General features: G+C 44.0%; 1 protein-coding gene across 1 annotated transcript; it reads left to right on the top strand.

Annotated features, from left to right (window-relative positions):
* Nucleotides 1-15,199, top strand: LOC123065399 (uncharacterized protein At5g01610-like). Its single transcript, XM_044488686.1, has 3 exons — nucleotides 1-69; nucleotides 14,426-14,480; nucleotides 14,829-15,199. Exons 1-3 carry the CDS (start codon nucleotides 1-3, stop codon nucleotides 15,197-15,199), a joined length of 495 nt encoding a protein of 164 aa, XP_044344621.1.
* Nucleotides 15,200-17,885: the final 2,686 nt, after the last annotated feature.

A 17,885-nucleotide genomic window follows, 5' to 3' on the forward strand; every position in this document is an offset into this window, starting at 1 on the left:
ATGGATCTGATAATGGGGAAGGTAGGCGGGTACTTGTTCAACCAGCAGACCAGCAAGGAGATGAACAACGTCGGCGACTGAAAGTGCGTTATGTCGACTAGAGGGGGGTGAATAGGCGATTTTTATGAATTCTTCACTGAGAAATTTGCCTGTGAGGAAATTCCTTAGCGAAGAACTATTAGCAGCGGAATAAGTACTCAGAAGTAAGCGTAACAGAATACAAGCATGGTCATCATGATGAAATGAAGACTAGCACAGAGTACAGAAAGCGTAATCACAGGATAACACAAGATGAAGACAAACAGACTGAAGAAATTGAACTGAGGAAATTGAGAAAGTCTTCAGTCAAAGTCTTCAAACACAGATATGAACAAACACTCAACACAGTAATGAGGAAATGAAAGGGTTGAAGAAATAGAACCAGTTAGGTTGGTGAAGACAATGATTTGGTAGACTAGTTCCAACTGCTGTCTCAGTTGTACGTCTGGTTGGAGCGGCTGAGTATTTAAACTCGAGGACACGTAGTCCCGGACACCCAATCGCTGAGCACGCAGCTCAGGACACCCAGTCCTCACCATATTCTCCTTGAACTAAGGTCACGCAGACCTCGTCCAATCACTCGTGGTAAGTCTTCAGGCGACTTCCAAACCTTCACAGACTTGATCACTCGGCGATCCACAATTCCTCTTGGATGCTCTAGACCTTGACGCCTAACCGTCTGGAAGAAGCACAGTCTTCAAAGGTAACAAGCGTCAGATCCATGCAGGATCAATTTCTTCAGTGATGCTCAATCACTTTGGGTTTGTAGGGGTTTGGTTTTGGGTTTTCCTCACTCGATGATTTTCGCTCAAAGTCCTCGGAGGATGGGTTTCTCTCAAATGACAAGTGTCAAGTTCTCTCGAAGCAGCCAACCAACTAGTGGTTGTAGGGGGCGGCTATTTATAGCCTAGGGAGCAGCCCGACATGATAAGACATAAATGTCCCTCAATGATATGACCGTTAGGTGGATAAGATATTTTGGGACAGCTGGCATGCAGCACAGCAACGGTCGGAAATTTGACTCTCAAATTCCTCAGGGCTATCATGTTCCTCACTGTGTAGGTAATTCGCACTGATGAATTCCTAACTCCTCAGTCAGAACAAATTCATCAGCGACCAGAAGAACTTCGTCTCTGTCAGTGAAGAAAGTGACTGAACTGTATGAGATTTCCAAAGGCTTCACTCAAAGGGATTGGTAGGTGTAGGATTTTGAGTTGAGCATCACATGGAATTTTTTCCTTAGTATTTCCTCGACCCCCTTTAACAGTACAGTGTTTCCTATGACTCAAGAAGGAGAAAATGAAACTACGAAAACAAAAGTCTTCACGCTTCATGTTCCACAAATGAATACCAAGTCTTCAAGGTCACACCAATTTCTTCACTTTCAAAGTCTTCAGAAAGTCTTCAGAATATCAAAGTCTTCAGTTGAAGAACTTCATTTTTAGGGGTCGACTTTCTCTGTAAATATCAAACTCCTCATAGACTTATAGACCTGTGTACACTCACAAACGCATTAGTCCCTTAACCTATAAGTCTTTAATACACCAAAATCACTAAGGGGCACTAGATGCACTTACAATCTCCCCCTTTTTGGTGATTGATGACAACATAGGTTAAATTTTCAACGGGGATAAACATATGAAGTGTATACACTGATTGAGGAATTTGATTACAAGATATAGTAGAACTCCCCCTGAAGATGTGCATAGTGAGGAATTTGCTTTTGAGGCAATGCACATTTGAAGAGTTGAATCATGAAGATCTCCCCCTATATCTTGTAATTCATACACGCATTTGATATATATAATATGAAGAATTTGAAATGCATGATGAAATATGGTGCCTGATGAGATTCAGCATGCGTGCAATGTCATTAACGAGGAATAAGCATGCAGAGCATAATGTAACAAAAGTATCAGCGCACCATCGGGTTTAAGATTACAACTCGATCCAAATAAAAGATTCAGAAGAACGAGAGTTGTAACTTAAAAAAATGCCCTTAATATAGACCCGCTTGAAGACTAACTCAGATTTCTCCCCCTTTGTCATCAAATGACCAAAAGGATTGAAACTGAGGACTAACGCCCCTGAAGAATTTCAAGTCGATGGAGGAGCGCCAGTGTTGTCGGGGTTGTTTGTTGTAGCAGGGCCTGCCGCAGTGTCGTCCAAATCTTCATACTCATCAGTGTCACGCGATGAAGAATAAGAGCTGGCCACCAAGGAAGGAACTTTGACCTTCTTAAATTTCTTCGGAGGAGGTGCAGACTAGTCAAATTCTTCCTTGAGACCCATATTCTTCAGATCTGCAGCGCTGTAGACATGAGAGAGAACAACTCAGGTACGGTTGAAGGTTTCATGGAGGTAGTATTGGTTTTTCTTCACTGCATTGTGTGTTGAGGTCATGTTGTGAAGAATTGAAGCAAACTGACGCTTGACCCATTTATGATTGCGATCAACCTTCTGATGAAGACTGTGGAGTAACTCACGATCAGTCATCACCCTGGGTGCTGTGGCTTGAGGAGTTTGCTTGGCTGAGGTATTTGCAGCAGAGTCCGTTTGAGGACTTCAATGGGAGGCAAGTAGCTACCGTGGTTCAGAGTGTCAGCTTTGTAATTCAGTGAGGATCTTGCCCTGATGAATCTCATAATCCAAGGAGCATAGGGCTTCAGCTCGAATGGTGACATAGCAATATTGGCCAGAGTCCTCATGAAGAAATCATGGAAGTTGACGGGAACGCCATGAATGATGTTGAAAAGCATATTCTTCATGATGCCAACGACTTCTTCATCATTTGAGTCGTGGCCTTTGATGGGACTCATTGTCTTCATCAGAATTCGATAGACAGTCCGAGGCACATACAATAATTCCTTGACGAGGAATTTGGTTTGTGGGGCCTGCCTTGGCTTCAAAGGCTTCATCAGCACTTGCATATAGTGATTTGAAAGTTCTGGTTCATTGTAGATACAACGAGCATCATCAAGTGGAGGACTGAGTGGTAGAGCACGAAGCAATTCAGTTGCTGGTGCCTTATAGTGAGTATTTTCAGTCATCCAGTCTAGTACCCATGAGTTCACGTCTTCAGCGTCTCCAGTGATGTGCAGAGTTGCATAAAATTGAAGAAGGGGTTCTTCATTCTAGTCACAGATATCAATGCAGAAATTCAGAAGTCCTGCGTCGTGAAGAACACTGAGGACTGGCTCAAAGCCGGGTAGAGACTCCATGTCCACATGAGGAATATGTGCATGATCGAAGACTTTGTCTTTGTTGAAGAGCACTGAGGAGTAGAAATTGGCTTGGCTGGCAGTCCAGAAACGCCTCTTCCTTATGCGAGCAGAATCATATGGATTATAATCAGTGAAGAATACGTGCTCGGCAAAGAAATCTTCAGCCTTGAACTTCTGTTTGCTTGAGAACGGATTCTTTTGCTTTGACAGAGGGGTGTCAGTGAGTTGCATCACCACCTCAGGAATCGCGAGCTCAGGTTCTTCAGGCTGAGGAATTTCTTGTTCCTCAACAAGTGCAGTCCGAGGATCAGCAGCAGCAGATTCATCAGCACTAGTGGCTGGAATTTCTTCATGCACAGAGAGAGTGGGTTGAGTTTCTTCAGAGCCCAATTGAACTGTTGGTGCAGGGGACTGAGGAATTTGTTGTAGTGGGGTGAAGACTGGAGAATTTGGATGCTGACTTTCCCAAAAGTCATCGTTCATCACAGGTGTGGTGCACCCTATATCCACATCTTCATCTTCAATTTCCTCAACACCAGCCTCTTCAGCTGTGAACTGAGGCATAGGTGAGGAAATGACTGGCGTTGAAGGGATTGCGTCCACTTCAATTTCTTCATCAATCTGCTCTGACAAAGCAGCAGAATGATGTTCTTCATAAAATCCGACTGGGATCTCATAGTCTTCTCCAAAAGGAACAAGGTCCTTTGATGGCATGGAGGAAATCGGAACAACATCAATTGGATTTTCGAGTGAGCTGGTCATTGGCTTCATTTTCTTTGCAACCGAAGAATTTGACACAGCTGATGCCTTCCTTTTCTTCACTGCAGCTTGCTCTGCAGCCTTGGTCTTCTTCACATCAAATGCACATGGAAGAATTGGAGTTGGTGTAGGTGCAGATGGAGCTGAGGAATCTGGTTGATTTTCTTCAGGCGCAACTGATGCAGTTGCCCTGACTTCTTCAGTTTCTTCAGGCGCACCACTAGTGGATGCCCTGGCAATTTCTTCAGCGGCTGGAATGGGATCATCAGCCCTGGAACTAACATTTTCATCAGCAGCCTGAACTTCATCAGCGGTGCTGGCATGTTCTTCAGTCGGCTGAGCTGAGACTCCAGCCTGAGGAATTTCATGTTGCGTTGGGGCAGCAACATTGGTGAATTTCTTCGTCAGGTTGACGAATCTGACTTTGGCTCCTTGCCAATCAGCATAGTAGGCATCAAAATCCTTGCTGAGGGCTTGAATTTCAGACTGAGCCTGGAGAAGTTCCTCAGGTGTCATTCTGACAACGTTTTTCTTTAGGAGCTTCTCCTTTCTGTATTGAGCTTTCTTAATCTCTCTTGCCTTTTCAAACTTCCATTTCTCTTCAGTGATGAAATGGGTCAACATATGACTTTGTCCAGGGGTCAGATGAAAATCAGGCATAGGGGTGTTTGGATCCTTGTGCTAGAGATCAATATAATTGAGGATTTTTCTCGGATCCAACAGCAGTGGCACAGATGTGCCTTTGGCTCTAGCGGCCCTTTCTTGGCGATCTCTGATGATTTCCGCAAGTTCATCATCATCAGCTTCATCATCAGAAGGCACATGAAATGCGACCTGTTTCTTCTTTGGACTTGGCCGAGGACCTCGTCCAGCTGTTGCTTTGGTCTTCAGCAGAGTCGGGCCAGACGATGACTTTGGTGTAGCTGAGGAACTTGCTGAAACACCAGAGGCAATCGAGAAACCAGCAGTCCTTTGACATGTAGCCAGATGCATAGGAGCTGAGGACTTTGAAGGAGCTGTTGAGGACTTTGGTGGAGCTGTAGCAGTGTGAGGAATTTGCCGTGAGGGCACTGCTGAGGAACTTGGCCATGAGGGCGCTGTTGGTGAAGCACTTGGCTTACGAGCAGGCTTCTTTGGCATGGATTTCCTCGGTTTGACCGAGGCCTCAATAGCAGTAGCAGTGGCAGAATCCTCATTGAATTTCTTCACTGCCTCCTTGGCTTGTCTTGCCAATTTAGCTTGGCGCTTAGCCCATTCTTCAGGAAAGTTCTCACCACGTTTGATACTTGTGGGATCAGCTACTTGGCCAGGTGCCAATGGAGCTCTTGGGCATGGAGGATTGAGGGCGAATTTCTTCATGTACTTTGGAGTCACATATCTGTATTCCCTCCATTCCCTTGCCCATCTTCGTTCAATCTTCTGAATGCGCACCTTGCGCTGATTTTTTTTCTTTGCCAAATTTTGCTTCATCAGGTGTGCAATAGTCAACATAAATTTCCTCAGGGATTTCAAACGCAGTCATAACCTCAGGTTTCTTTCCTCCTTTCTGTGGCTTCTTACCGTCTGCCATATTCTTCAGTTGAGGAATTTGAACAATTGAGTTCTCTGAAGAAGTATGCAGTTTTTCTTCGAGAAACGCTGCAAATGAGTTAAGTTGATGAGAACCTAGTGATTCAGCAGCAGGCATGAGTACCTGTGAACAGAGTACAGGTGCGAGGAATTTGGAGAGGTCATATGCGTTCTGAGAAGGTTTTTCGAACAGAACAAGTTTTGAGGAATTTGACCAGATGAACCTTGAGGAATTTCACTAAGCGTTCTTGTCTTAGGTTCCAGAGTTGTACAGATCGAAGATCCACACAATTAGGGAATCTTAAAGAAAATGATTGCTTAGAAAAAACAGTTCAAGATCATATGATGTGTGTGGTGTTCATATGTGTGAAGATTTGAAGAATAAACACCTTTGAAGATTTTCAGGAAAGCTTGAGAATCAAAGCGAGTAATCAAAGTAACTTTTAATTACCCGAAGTGAAGAACACGACGAACTGAGAAGAACGGATGAGAAGTTCGTCAGGTTAGATCTTCCTTGCCCTAACTCGGCGGAGGAAGACAGCTACGGCGGCGGCGGAGTGAAGATTTTCGTGGTCGGCGTGAGTACGACAGCGACGAGGTCGAGGCAGCGAAGCTCTTCCTCACCGGCGACGATGGAGTAGCGGCGGCGCTAGGGTTTGAGGAGCTCGAGCGGGAGAGAAGCGATCAAGCGGAGTAAATGAAGTGAGGAAGGGGAGAGGGGTATTTATAGACACGGTGAAAAACTGTTCGCCCGAACATTTGGGACGAACGTGCCCCTGCCCTTTCTCCTTCGCGCGACATGTGTCACCCACGTACTGCGTAGTGGAGATCGTGTACGATCGTGGGTGAATAGAATAATGCATCGTGGGATGCGGAACAGTTTGAGCGGCAAAACCGAAAATTTGGATAAGATTTGTTTTAAAGTTTCGTTCGCAATTTCTTCAGCTGACCAGGACACAGTGAAGATTTTGAATGAGTTTCAAATAGAACGCACATGAAGAATTTGTGAATGGATTGGGTTGAGTATAGCATAGAGGGGGAACGGTCCGATCACATTCACTTAGCAGAAAAAGCAGCTTGAAGAAATAGTTATAAGTGAATGCTGTAGAGGACATAAACTCACATATATATATATAGCCAATGAAGAAAAATGAAGGAACCAGTGAAGATTTTGAAAAGTTGAAGAATTTGAAAAACTGAAGAATTTCAAAACTGAAGAAAAACTCAAATTGAAGATTTCCAACTTTTTGTGGTGGCGTGACCCACCGTATAAGAATGATGATTTCAGACACCGCGTACAATTGTCGTAGAGTTCTGAGAATCAAATTCTTCATTAATTTCTTCACACTTAGAGTGTTATTCTTCATTGATTGAAGAAAAACGTTTCTTTATGTGTTGCACATATAAGTCATCAAGTTTGCATAAGTGTTAGGATGTGTGTCCTTTTCAAAGAACATTCGAAGATTCTAAGATATTTAGCTCACACCGCAACTTGCTAAATCTCTTCTCATCCAAGGGCTTAGTGAAGATATCAGCTAGTTGTTCTTCAGTCTTCACGTGCTCGATGGAGATGTCGCCCTTCAACACATGATCACGAAGAAAATGATGACGAATCTGAATGTGCTTTGTCTTCGAGTGCTGAACTGGGTTGTGAGCAATCTTGATGGCACTCTCATTGTCGCAAAGGAGAGGCACATTCTTCACGTTGACGCCATAGTCCTTGAGTGTTTGCTTCATCCAAAGCAGTTGAGCACAGCAAGAACCAGCAGCAATGTATTCAGCTTCCGCAGTAGACAGTGATACGCAGTTCTGTTTCTTCGAGGACCAACAGACCAAAGATCGTCCGAGGAAATGACAAGTGCCAGAAGTTGACTTGCGGTCCACACGATCACCAACATAGTCAGAGTCAGAATATCCAATGAGATCAAAAGCAGAGCCCTTGGGGTACCATAATCCTAGTGTTGGTGTGTGAGTTAGATATTGAAGAATATGCTTCACAGCCTTATGGTGTGATTCCTTTGTTCCAGCTTGAAATCGGGCACACATGCAAACACTAAGCATTATATCTGGCCTAGATGCACATAAGTACAATAAAGAACCAATCATGGAGCGGTATACCTTGTGATCGAAGTCAATACCATTTTCATCGGTGCATAGATGGCCTTTTGTGGGCATAGGAATTTTGACGCCTTTGCAATCTTGCATGCCGAATTTCCTCAGTACATCTTTGAGGTATCTCTCCTGAGATATGAATATGCCATTGCGCTGTTGACGAATTTGAAGACCTAAGAAGAATTTCAAGTCTCCCATCATAGACATTTGATATTCTTCACTCATCATATAGGCAAATTCATCACTATAACGTTGGTCAGTACAGCCAAAGATAATATCATCAACATATATTTGGCACACAAACAGTTCACCATCATAAGATTTAGTAAAGAGAGTAGGGTCGAGTGAACCGGGTGTGAAGCCATTCTTCACGAAGAATTCCTTCAATGTATCATACCACTCCCGAGGGGCTTGCTTGAGGCCATAGAGGGCCTTATTAAGTCTGAAGACTTTGCCAGGATTCTTTGGATCTTCAAAACCTGGGGGTTGAGCAACATATACTTCTTCCTCAAGCTTACCATTGAGGAATGCACTTTTCACATCCATTTGATATAAGATGATATCATGATGATTAGCATAAGCAAGTAATATGCGAATAGCCTCAAGTCTAGCAACAGGTGCAAAAGTTTCATCGAAATCAATTCCTTCAACCTGTGTGTAGCCTTGAGCTACAAGTTGTGCCTTATTCCTTACCACAAGGCCATTTTCATCTTGCTTGTTGCGGTAGATCCACTTTGTGCCAATGATATTATGCTTGCGAGGATCTGGACGTTTGACCAGTTCCCAGACATTGTTGAGCTCGAACTGATGTAATTCTTCTTGCATAGCCTGAATCCACTCCGGCTCCAAAAATGCTTCATCTACCTTAGTGGGCTCTGTGATAGAGACAAAAGCATAGTGCCCACAAAAGTTAGATAAATGTGAAGCTTTTGAGTGTGTGAGAGGACCTGGCGCTCGAATGTCGTCGATGATCTTTTCCACTTGCACTTCTTTTGCAACGCGAGGATGAGCTGGTTGTCGTCAAGGTATTTGATCATTTTCCTCAGCACCATTGTCTTCAGCATTATCTTCAGGTGCGTCAGCTCGACGTTCTTCGCGTACTGGAATGAATTCTTCAGCAAATTCTTCAGTAGGAATGACATCCTCAATTGCCTTGAGCTTGATAGAATCCTCAGGTGCTGGTTCATCTAACACAGAAGGTAGGTGCTCTCTTTGCGAGCCATTAGTTTCATCGAACCGCACATCTACAGTTTCAACAATCTTGTGAAGAGCGATGTTGAAGACTCTGTAGGTGTGCAAGTCCTTTCCGTAACCAAGCATAAAACCTTCATGTGCTTTCGGTGCAAATTTAGAATTGTGGTGAGGATCTCTAATCCAACATTTAGCACCGAAGACTTTGAAATAACTCACATTGGGTTTCTTGTCAGTGAGGAGTTCATAGGCAGTCTTCTTGAAGAATTTGTGAAGATATACTCTGTTGATGATGTGGCACGCAGTATCAATTGCATCAATCTAAAAACGATGAGGCGTTTTGTATTCATCAAGCATAGTGCGAGCCATCTCAACAAGAGTTCTGTTCTTGCGCTCCACGACGCCATTTTGCTGAGGAGTATAAGGAGCAGATAACTCATGAGTAATACCAAGTTCATCAAGATAGTCATCAAGACCAAAATTCTTGAACTCAGTTCCATTGTCACTTCTGATGTGCTTGATCTTCACACCAAAGTTGGTTGAAGCCCTCGAGGAAAATCGTTTGAAGACTTCCTGCACTTCTTGTTTGTAAGTAACAATGTGTACCCATGTATATCGAGAGTAATCATCAACAATGACAAAACCATATAGAGATGCAGCATTAGAGACTACTGAGTAATGATTAGGTCCGAAGAGGTCCGTGTGAAGCAATTCGAATGGACGAGTAGTGGTCATGATAGTCTTCGCTGGATGCTTGGCCTTGGTCATTTTTCCAGCTTCACAGGCTCCGCATAAGTGATCCTTAAGGAATTTGACATTTTCAATGCCAATGACATGCTTCTTCTTCGCAAGCGTGTGCAAATTCCTCATGCCTGCGTGACCAAGTAGTCGATGCCATAGCCAGCCTTCTGAAGCTTTAGCGAGTAGACACACGGCTGGTTGTGGTCCTATAGAGAAATCAACAATATACAAATCTCCTCTCCTAAAGCCTTCGAAGACTTTGGAATTGTCAGCTTCCATAATCACAACACAGCGATACTTGCCAAAGACAACAACCATATCAAGATCACAAAGCATTGAGACTGACATGAGGTTGTATCCTAAGGACTCAACAAGCATGACTTTGTCCATGTGTTTATCCTTAGAGATTGCAACCTTACCAAGACCCAATACCTGACTTTTTCCTTTGTCAGCAAAGATGATATGCTTCAGATGTGACGGTGATAAGGGAGCATCCATCAAAAGATTCTTGTCACCAGTCATGTGATTTGTACATCCACTATCGAGGACCCATTCAGTGGTTTTGGGTTGATCATCCTGCAGATGAATTAGTGTAACTTACAATCTCATATGCTTCATCAGTGAAGAATATGATATCAAGTTCATCAGATGAATTTCATCAAGCGGTAAACAGATATAGCAGTATGAGGACGTGTGAAATGAAAGTTCATTTCATCATGGTTAGCCTACGTTCTTTCAGGCAATTTTGTCAGGTCCCCAGCAAATTCTTCAGACGTTAAGGCACATCTGGAGACCTGACCCTGCAGAAGAGATTAGTTCTTTTTCTTCACCACCCACATCTGAAGGGGTGGTAAAGAGTTCATCACTCTGCGAGCACCATATGAGAAAGGTGGCATAGAGGCCAATCCATTTCATTTCATATAAGAGGGGTTAGGGTAAGCATATGAATAAGCAGAGAAATTCTTCGAGGACTTATGAACATAATGATTTGAAGAATAATGCGCATATTCATAGTCCTTAGCTATACCCTGCGAAACAGAGTTGTTAGCACGATGATAATCATGTGAGGACTTTGATCCATTTGAGGAATTTGATCCATATGAAGAATTAGGTCCATATGAAGAGTTTGTTCTGGGGTTCCTATTCTTCACAGGTGGTGTCATGAGGACATTCACCTGAAGACTTTCAACATAACTTTTGGGAACCCAGATTTTCTTCATAGGGGAACCGTTCCTGCAGTTAGTCCCAACATATCTAGCAAATACTTCACCATTCTGATTTTTGAACAGTTTATAGTTGGAGTCAAATGACTTATCAGAAGAATGAGGAGATTCACATGTAAAGCCAGATAAATTGGATGGATCAACTGGAGGTCCCTTTGCAGCAACCCATGAGGTTTTGGGGTACTGCTCAGGCTTCCAATATGTTCCATCAGCATTAAGTTTCCTCTCAAAGGTAATACCCTCTTTCCTAGGGTTTCTGTTGAGGATCTGCTTTTTGAGCACATCATAGAGAATCTGATTCCCTTTGAGGCTTTTGTACATGCCTGTCGTGTACAGTTCCTTCAGCCCTGCATTGTCAGTGATACTAGCAATGTCCTCAGATGAGGAATTAGTGATAGCAGAGGCAGATGAAGAATTTGTAACAGTTGAAGCATTTGAACATTCAGGTGAAGAATTAGCAGATTCACGTTCAATGCACTTTAAGCATGGAGGAATAAATTCTTCCTGAGAAGTGCTGATTTGTTGAGCAAGTAATGAATCACGCTCCTTCTGAAGATCTTCATAACTCACTCTTAGCTTCTCAAGATCTTGGTTTCTTTGAAGAAATTCATAAGAAAGTTTCTCATGATCAGATAAGAGAGTGTTATGATGAATTTGAAGGTTATCAAACCTAGACTGAAGTCTCTGAAGATTTTCAGTCAGGGCTTTAGTGCGATCCATTTCTTCACCCAACATATCATCACTTTTGTCTAGCATGTTTTGAACCTTTTCCAAGGCATGTTGTTGTTTGGTGGCAATGCAAACAAGTTTGGTATAGCTAGGTTCAATATCATCATCAGATTCATTATCATCAGATTCACAGTCACTAAATTCAGATGAGGAACATTCGGTTACCTCGTCACCCTTTGCCATGAGACATGATGCAGACGATGATGATTCTGGCTCGAAAGTCATTGTTTTGAGAGATTCCTTGAAGTCCTCAAACCAGGGATCATGACGGGTTCGATGACCTTCATAAACGTCAGAGATTCGGTCCCAGATAAGCTTTGCATTGCAAAGATGCATAATGTGCCTGAATTGATCTCTGGATAGGCAGGAACAGATGATATCCTTCGCCATGCAGTCAAGTCGAGTGTATTTGCGAATATCATCTGCATTCGCCAACTTGCATAGATCTGTAAGACCAATCTCAGTGACGGTCCACAGCTTGCTGTCCCTTGCCATGAGGCGCTTCCTCATCATGGCCTTCCACTTGGAATAATCATGACCGTCAAAGATAGGGCATGTCACTTTCTTCATACCTGCGGTCGACATAACTAAAACTCCAGGCGGTTAAACCAAAATCACACAGAACAAGGGAGTACCTTGCTCTGATACCAATTGAAAGTGCGTTATGTCGACTAGAGGGGGGGTGAATAGGCGATTTTTATGAATTCTTCACTGAGGAATTTGCCTATGAGGAAATTCCTTAGCAAAGAACTATTAGCAGCGGAATAAGTACTCAGAAGTAAGCGTAACAGAATACAAGCATGGTCATCATGATGAAATGAAGACTAGCACAGAGTACAGAAAGCGTAATCACAGGATAACACAAGATGAAGACAAACAGACTGAAGAAATTGAACTGAGGAAATTGAGAAAGTCTTCAGTCAAAGTCTTCAAACACAGATATGAACAAACACTCAACACAGTAATGAGGAAATGAAAGGGTTGAAGAAATAGAACCAGTTAGGTTGGTGAAGACAATGATTTGGTAGACTAGTTCCAACTGTTGTCTCAGTTGTACGTCTGGTTGGAGCGGCTGAGTATTTAAACTCGAGGACACGCAGTCCCGGACACCCAATCGCTGAGCACGCAGCTCAGGACACCCAGTCCTCACCATATTCTCCTTGAACTAAGGTCACGCAGACCTCGTCCAATCACTCGTGGTAAGTCTTCAGGCGACTTTCAAACCTTCACAGACTTGGTCACTCGGCGATCCACAATTCCTCTTGGATGCTCTAGACCTTGACGCCTAACCGTCTGGAAGAAGCACAGTCTTCAAAGGTAACAAGCGTCGGATCCATGCAGGATCAATTTCTTCAGTGATGCTCAATCACTTTGGGTTTGTAGGGGTTTGGTTTTGGGTTTTCCTCACTCGATGATTTTCGCTCAAAGTCCTCGGAGGATGGGTTGCTCTCAAATGACAAGTGTCAAGTTCTCTCGAAGCAGCCAACCAACTAGTGGTTGTAGGGGGCGGCTATTTATAGCCTAGGGAGCAGCCCGACATGATAAGACATAAATGTCCCTCAATGATATGACCGTTAGGTGGATAAGATATTTTGGGACAGCTGGCATGCAGCACAGCAACGGTCGGAAATTTGACTCTCAAATTCCTCAGGGCTATCATGTTCCTCACTGTGTAGGTAATTCGCACTGATGAATTCCTAACTCCTCAGTCAGAACAAATTCATCAGCGACCAGAAGAACTTCGTCTCTGTCACTGAAGAAAGTGACTGAACTGTATGAGATTTCCAAAGGCTTCACTCAAAGGGATTGGTAGGTGTAGGATTTTGAGTTGAGCATCACATGGAAATTTTTCCTTAGTATTTCCTCGACCCCCTTTAACAGTACAGTGTTTCCTATGACTCAAGAAGGAGAAAATGAAACTACGAAAACAAAAGTCTTCACGCTTCATGTTCCACAAATGAATACCAAGTCTTCAAGGTCACACCAATTTCTTCACTTTCAAAGTCTTCAGAAAGTCTTCAGAATATCAAAGTCTTCAGTTGAAGAACTTCATTTTTAGGGGTCGACTTTCTCTATAAATATCAAACTCCTCATAGACTTATAGACCTGTGTACACTCACAAACGCATTAGTCCCTTAACCTATAAGTCTTCAATACACCAAAATCACTAAGGGGCACTAGATGCACTTACAGCGACGACCTCAATGTCAGTCCCCTCCTCCCCTTTCTCTAGATTCCTTTAAACTTCTTCGATTTGATTCCGCGCCTGGTTCGAATCATTCATTCTAAACATGCATGCATGCATGCATCATCTTGTCTCCCTTCTATTGACTGCCTGAAATCTGACTCCGACTTTCTTAACGATTGTCTGTTGCCTTGGGCCCCTGTTGCATCCGATGGGATTAATTAGCCCTCTAAAACACTCTTTTTGCATTGGTAGCTACCTAGCTAGTATTGAAGAGAGTGTTGTGTGTTTATGCAATAATAATACATATGCTTTTGGTTTACCAAATAGTTTAGGCGCCTTTACTTGACTTGCAGGATGGGAGAACCATAGACTTTGTACTAATAAATGAGCTACGAGTAGATCGGAGCTATTGTGTTCTCTGTTGGCATTTAGAATGTTGTCGTGTTGTTATGGATGCTGATCTCCCTGACCATGAAGCATTCGGGTGAATAAATAAAGCCTTGCATAAATATCTTGCTTCTATAAGATTCTGTGTTCGTGTGGCTTTTGTTTGCCATATTTCTCCAAGTAATGAGAACTACCAATAAGGAGTTCCGTTTTCTTGTGTGCTCATTCGCCGACTCCATAAAACATTTGTTATTTTGATTCAGAGTATATCAAGCAGTATCGGAGATGGAGCCAAATGGGTGGTCAACAAAATCAAAGGTAAGGTACCCTTCCCTAGCTTTGCTCAACCTAGTTCAAAAGGCACAGCACGCATGATTTCATCTCTCCCGGAAATGATAGAGCGCGCACATTCAGGATGGCGTGACGCTCTTTATTCTCTGTCTAGTGCAATATGCATAAACACTTGCATCTTAACAACGCGGTTGTTCTGCATTTCTTGTGGTAATCTTAATTCAAAAAGGAGGTGATCATGTTATGAATAATGTTTGTCATGTTTACTTATACATACAACACCAATACCTACACTTATAACTACTTAAGGGATCATTAATTTGTTTACCGGTCCGTGTCGCCGTGCGAGCAAGAAAGTAACCATTTTGGTTTCAGGGAAAATGCAGAAACCATTGCCTGAACTCCTAAAGGAATACGACCTTCCAATGGGCCTCTTCCCACAAGACGCATCCATTTACGAGATCAACGAGGAGACAAAGAAGCTCACGGTGCGCATCGCGTCAGCGTGCGAGGTTGGCTACAAGGATTCACTGGTGCTCCGGTTCTTCACCTGCGTGACCGGCAAACTCGACAAGGGGAAACTTTCGGGGGTGGAGGGCATCAAGACCAAGATCCTCATCTGGATCAAGGTGACCGCCGTCAGGACGGAAGCCTCCAAGGTGCATTTTTGCGCCGGCTTGAACAAGACCCGGAATCGCGACTCCTACGAGGTCGTCAGGGACGGTGTTTCCATAGACAAGTTCTAGATTAATTTTAGAGCAACTCTGTGTGGAAAGCTTGTAACACTGTGATGATGTTCGTCTTTCATGTGCGTAAGAGAAAACAAATTTGCAACTTAAGCAGCACATCGATCGAGTTAACAAAAATAATAATGCTACACCTATGAAAGTTATTCTACGTGAACCGGCGAAATATGATTGATTCCGACAGAGATTAAACATGATCACCGGGTCATGCATGATGATTATTTCAAGGCACACATCTGCCTGGGTTTGAAGGCATAGTTTTTTTGAACCGTTGAAGGCATAGTTGATACGAAAGTGTTGTGCACACGAGAACAATTGTACTACTATTCAAAAATTACTAGGGATACTTTCTCTCTTTTTACCCTGTTTCACCAATCCTTCATCGTCTCCTTCTTTTCATCCTTGTTCGTTTTCGTCTTCCTTGGGACCAATTCTGTCAAGGTTCATACATATCCAGAACATCATGGATCTGGATTCATATGTTGTGGGTGTCAAGGTACACCATTGTTGGCTTGGTTACTCCATTATAGGTTGTGAGAGTGACAACGTTTTCTCTGAAATTCTAAGGCCCATCCTGCATTACATGCTCTCGATCTCCAAGCAAAAAAACTGCAAAAGTGTAGAAGTTGTCTTCCACAGGGTGAAACTTACATAGTGCAAGATACCATGTTGCCCGCATGTTTTTGTGACACCAAAATTGACTGTAGAGCTTGTTTATGTGCACCCGTTCCACTGCCATCCATCTAGTGGCCTCCGGCGGTGCCTCTTTTTCATCAAAAACGGAGTCGTCAAGGCCCTCTTCACGGAGCCCTAACTCGGCCATCATCTCTCCACTTCCGACGCGGAGTTAGACCAGATGTCTCAGCTGTTGTCAACCCCATAGCTGCAAAGCTTGAACCCTAGCCCGAGAAAAACTAGATCAGGCCTTTGAGATGAACCCTAACTCTCTTCTCGCCCCCAGAGAATTGATCAAGGCAGGGTAGTGATGCAAGAATCACCCCTGAGTCAGCCCGGATCAATTGAAGAGGAGGGATAGGAGGAGGGAAGGTGAAACACTCAACGGCGGTGAAAAAAATCACCTCTCAAGAAGGAAACCCTAGTTAGAGGGAAAATCAAAAATCACCTCTCAATAAGGAAGCCTAGTTAGAGGGAAATCAAGGCATGTGTGTGCGCCATGCAATTGTCCGTGGAGTTAGGCCTCGGTCTGTCTATGACTCTATGGACCCATAATAGTGGAGTTAAGGCCTCGGTCTGTCTATGGAGTATGGACCCATGACACAGGAAGCCACGGGTTTAGTCAAGAGAAGCCTACAAGGTTTAGTGTGTGCGTGTTCGGCAAAGAGTAGCCCATATATCTCAGCAAAGGTTGCGGTACCGAGCTATGCATGAGGAGGCTTCGTGTGCCTCAAGTTCTACTTTTTGATGTTTTGAACTCGGATGTAACCAAGTATGATTAAATAAAGCTATAATTAAATAAGGGATAAGTAATATTTTCTGTCCCTCAATTCTTCCAAAAGTTTAGAAATGGTCCCTCAACTTTAAAACCAATAAAACTTAGTCCCTTAACTTGTCAAACCGGATAACTTTAGTTCCTCATATCGCTTTCGGTAGTTTTCGTCCGACGTGGACATGGTTTTAAGCAAATCTTGACATGTCACCCAGGTTTGATCGCCACGTCACCATCCACATCACATAAGTGACCCCAATCCCGGCACCCAGAACCCGTACACGGTCCCACTTCAAGTTCACGCGTAGGTTGTTGCACGCCAGCTCTGGTGCCGCCGCTGCGTACCCCGTGTCGCCGCCGTGCCGCAGGGCAACTACCACCATACGGCTGCTGCTCCTGCCTGTGCTTCTGGAGCAGCCGCGCCAGCCCGAATTTGGGGATCAGTTGGTTGCACAGCGTATCCACTATCCAGCCTGATATGTTGTTCGGCGTCGAGTTTTAGCTAGTGGATTACCAGCGGCCGGAACAATTGGTGCAGGTACACACTAGCCCCTTGCCGTGCTGGTCACTATCCAGAACACTCTACCAACGTTAGCACCAGGAACAACGCACGCCATCGCCGTCCTTGCCATGGAGGCGTCAGGCGTCGCGCCTTGCCGAACACGCCGCGCGCAGGCAGCCTAGGTGCATCAAGTGGTGCAGCATGCGCATAGCATCATTCTTGTCGCCGTCACAAAACTGACCCAACAAACTATTCAAATCCTTTTTCTCCTCTTTCCACCCGCGTTGCCGCTGCCAAAATTCTCCACACCGCTGCCTTGAGCTGGAGGCTAGTCCACACGGCTCAGGTCGTTGCCTCATCTTTTGTAAACCGACGGATCATGGTGCAGGAGTAGCTACAAGCAATCGCCATGGCAGCTTAGGCTACACATTCGACGCACTGCTGCAAACAGGTGCCCTGGGCACAGCGTCACCTTGCAACTAGGAGCATGGTCACCGCTCCAGGACACGACCGACGTAGCGACAACATGGTGGAGCACGTTCTCGATGCACTCGGCGATGGGCAAGTTTGTGGGGTCAAGTGCATGGACGGTGTCAAGATTTGCTTAAAACTGTAGAAGTGCATGCTCTAGTCAATGCAACCAAAAAACCGATCTAATGAAAAAGACTAGGCAACACATTATACATTAACACTCCTTCTCATGTGTGGCTTCCTCAGGCCTAAACGTGAACCGAAAG

This window comes from Triticum aestivum, chromosome 3B, assembly GCF_018294505.1.
Source record: "Triticum aestivum cultivar Chinese Spring chromosome 3B, IWGSC CS RefSeq v2.1, whole genome shotgun sequence".
Classification (NCBI taxonomy): Eukaryota; Viridiplantae; Streptophyta; class Magnoliopsida; order Poales; family Poaceae; genus Triticum; species Triticum aestivum.

Bases quoted from the DNA above. Each gene is read 5' to 3' on its own strand.
- LOC123065399 (XM_044488686.1), top strand. From the start codon at position 1: ATGGATCTGATAATGGGGAAGGTAGGCGGGTACTTGTTCAACCAGCAG. The intron at 70-14,425 runs GTCGGCGACTGA...ATTTTGATTCAG, and splicing joins CCAGCAAGGAGATGAACAAC to AGTATATCAAGCAGTATCGG. The intron at 14,481-14,828 runs GTAAGGTACCCT...TTTTGGTTTCAG, and splicing joins GGTGGTCAACAAAATCAAAG to GGAAAATGCAGAAACCATTG.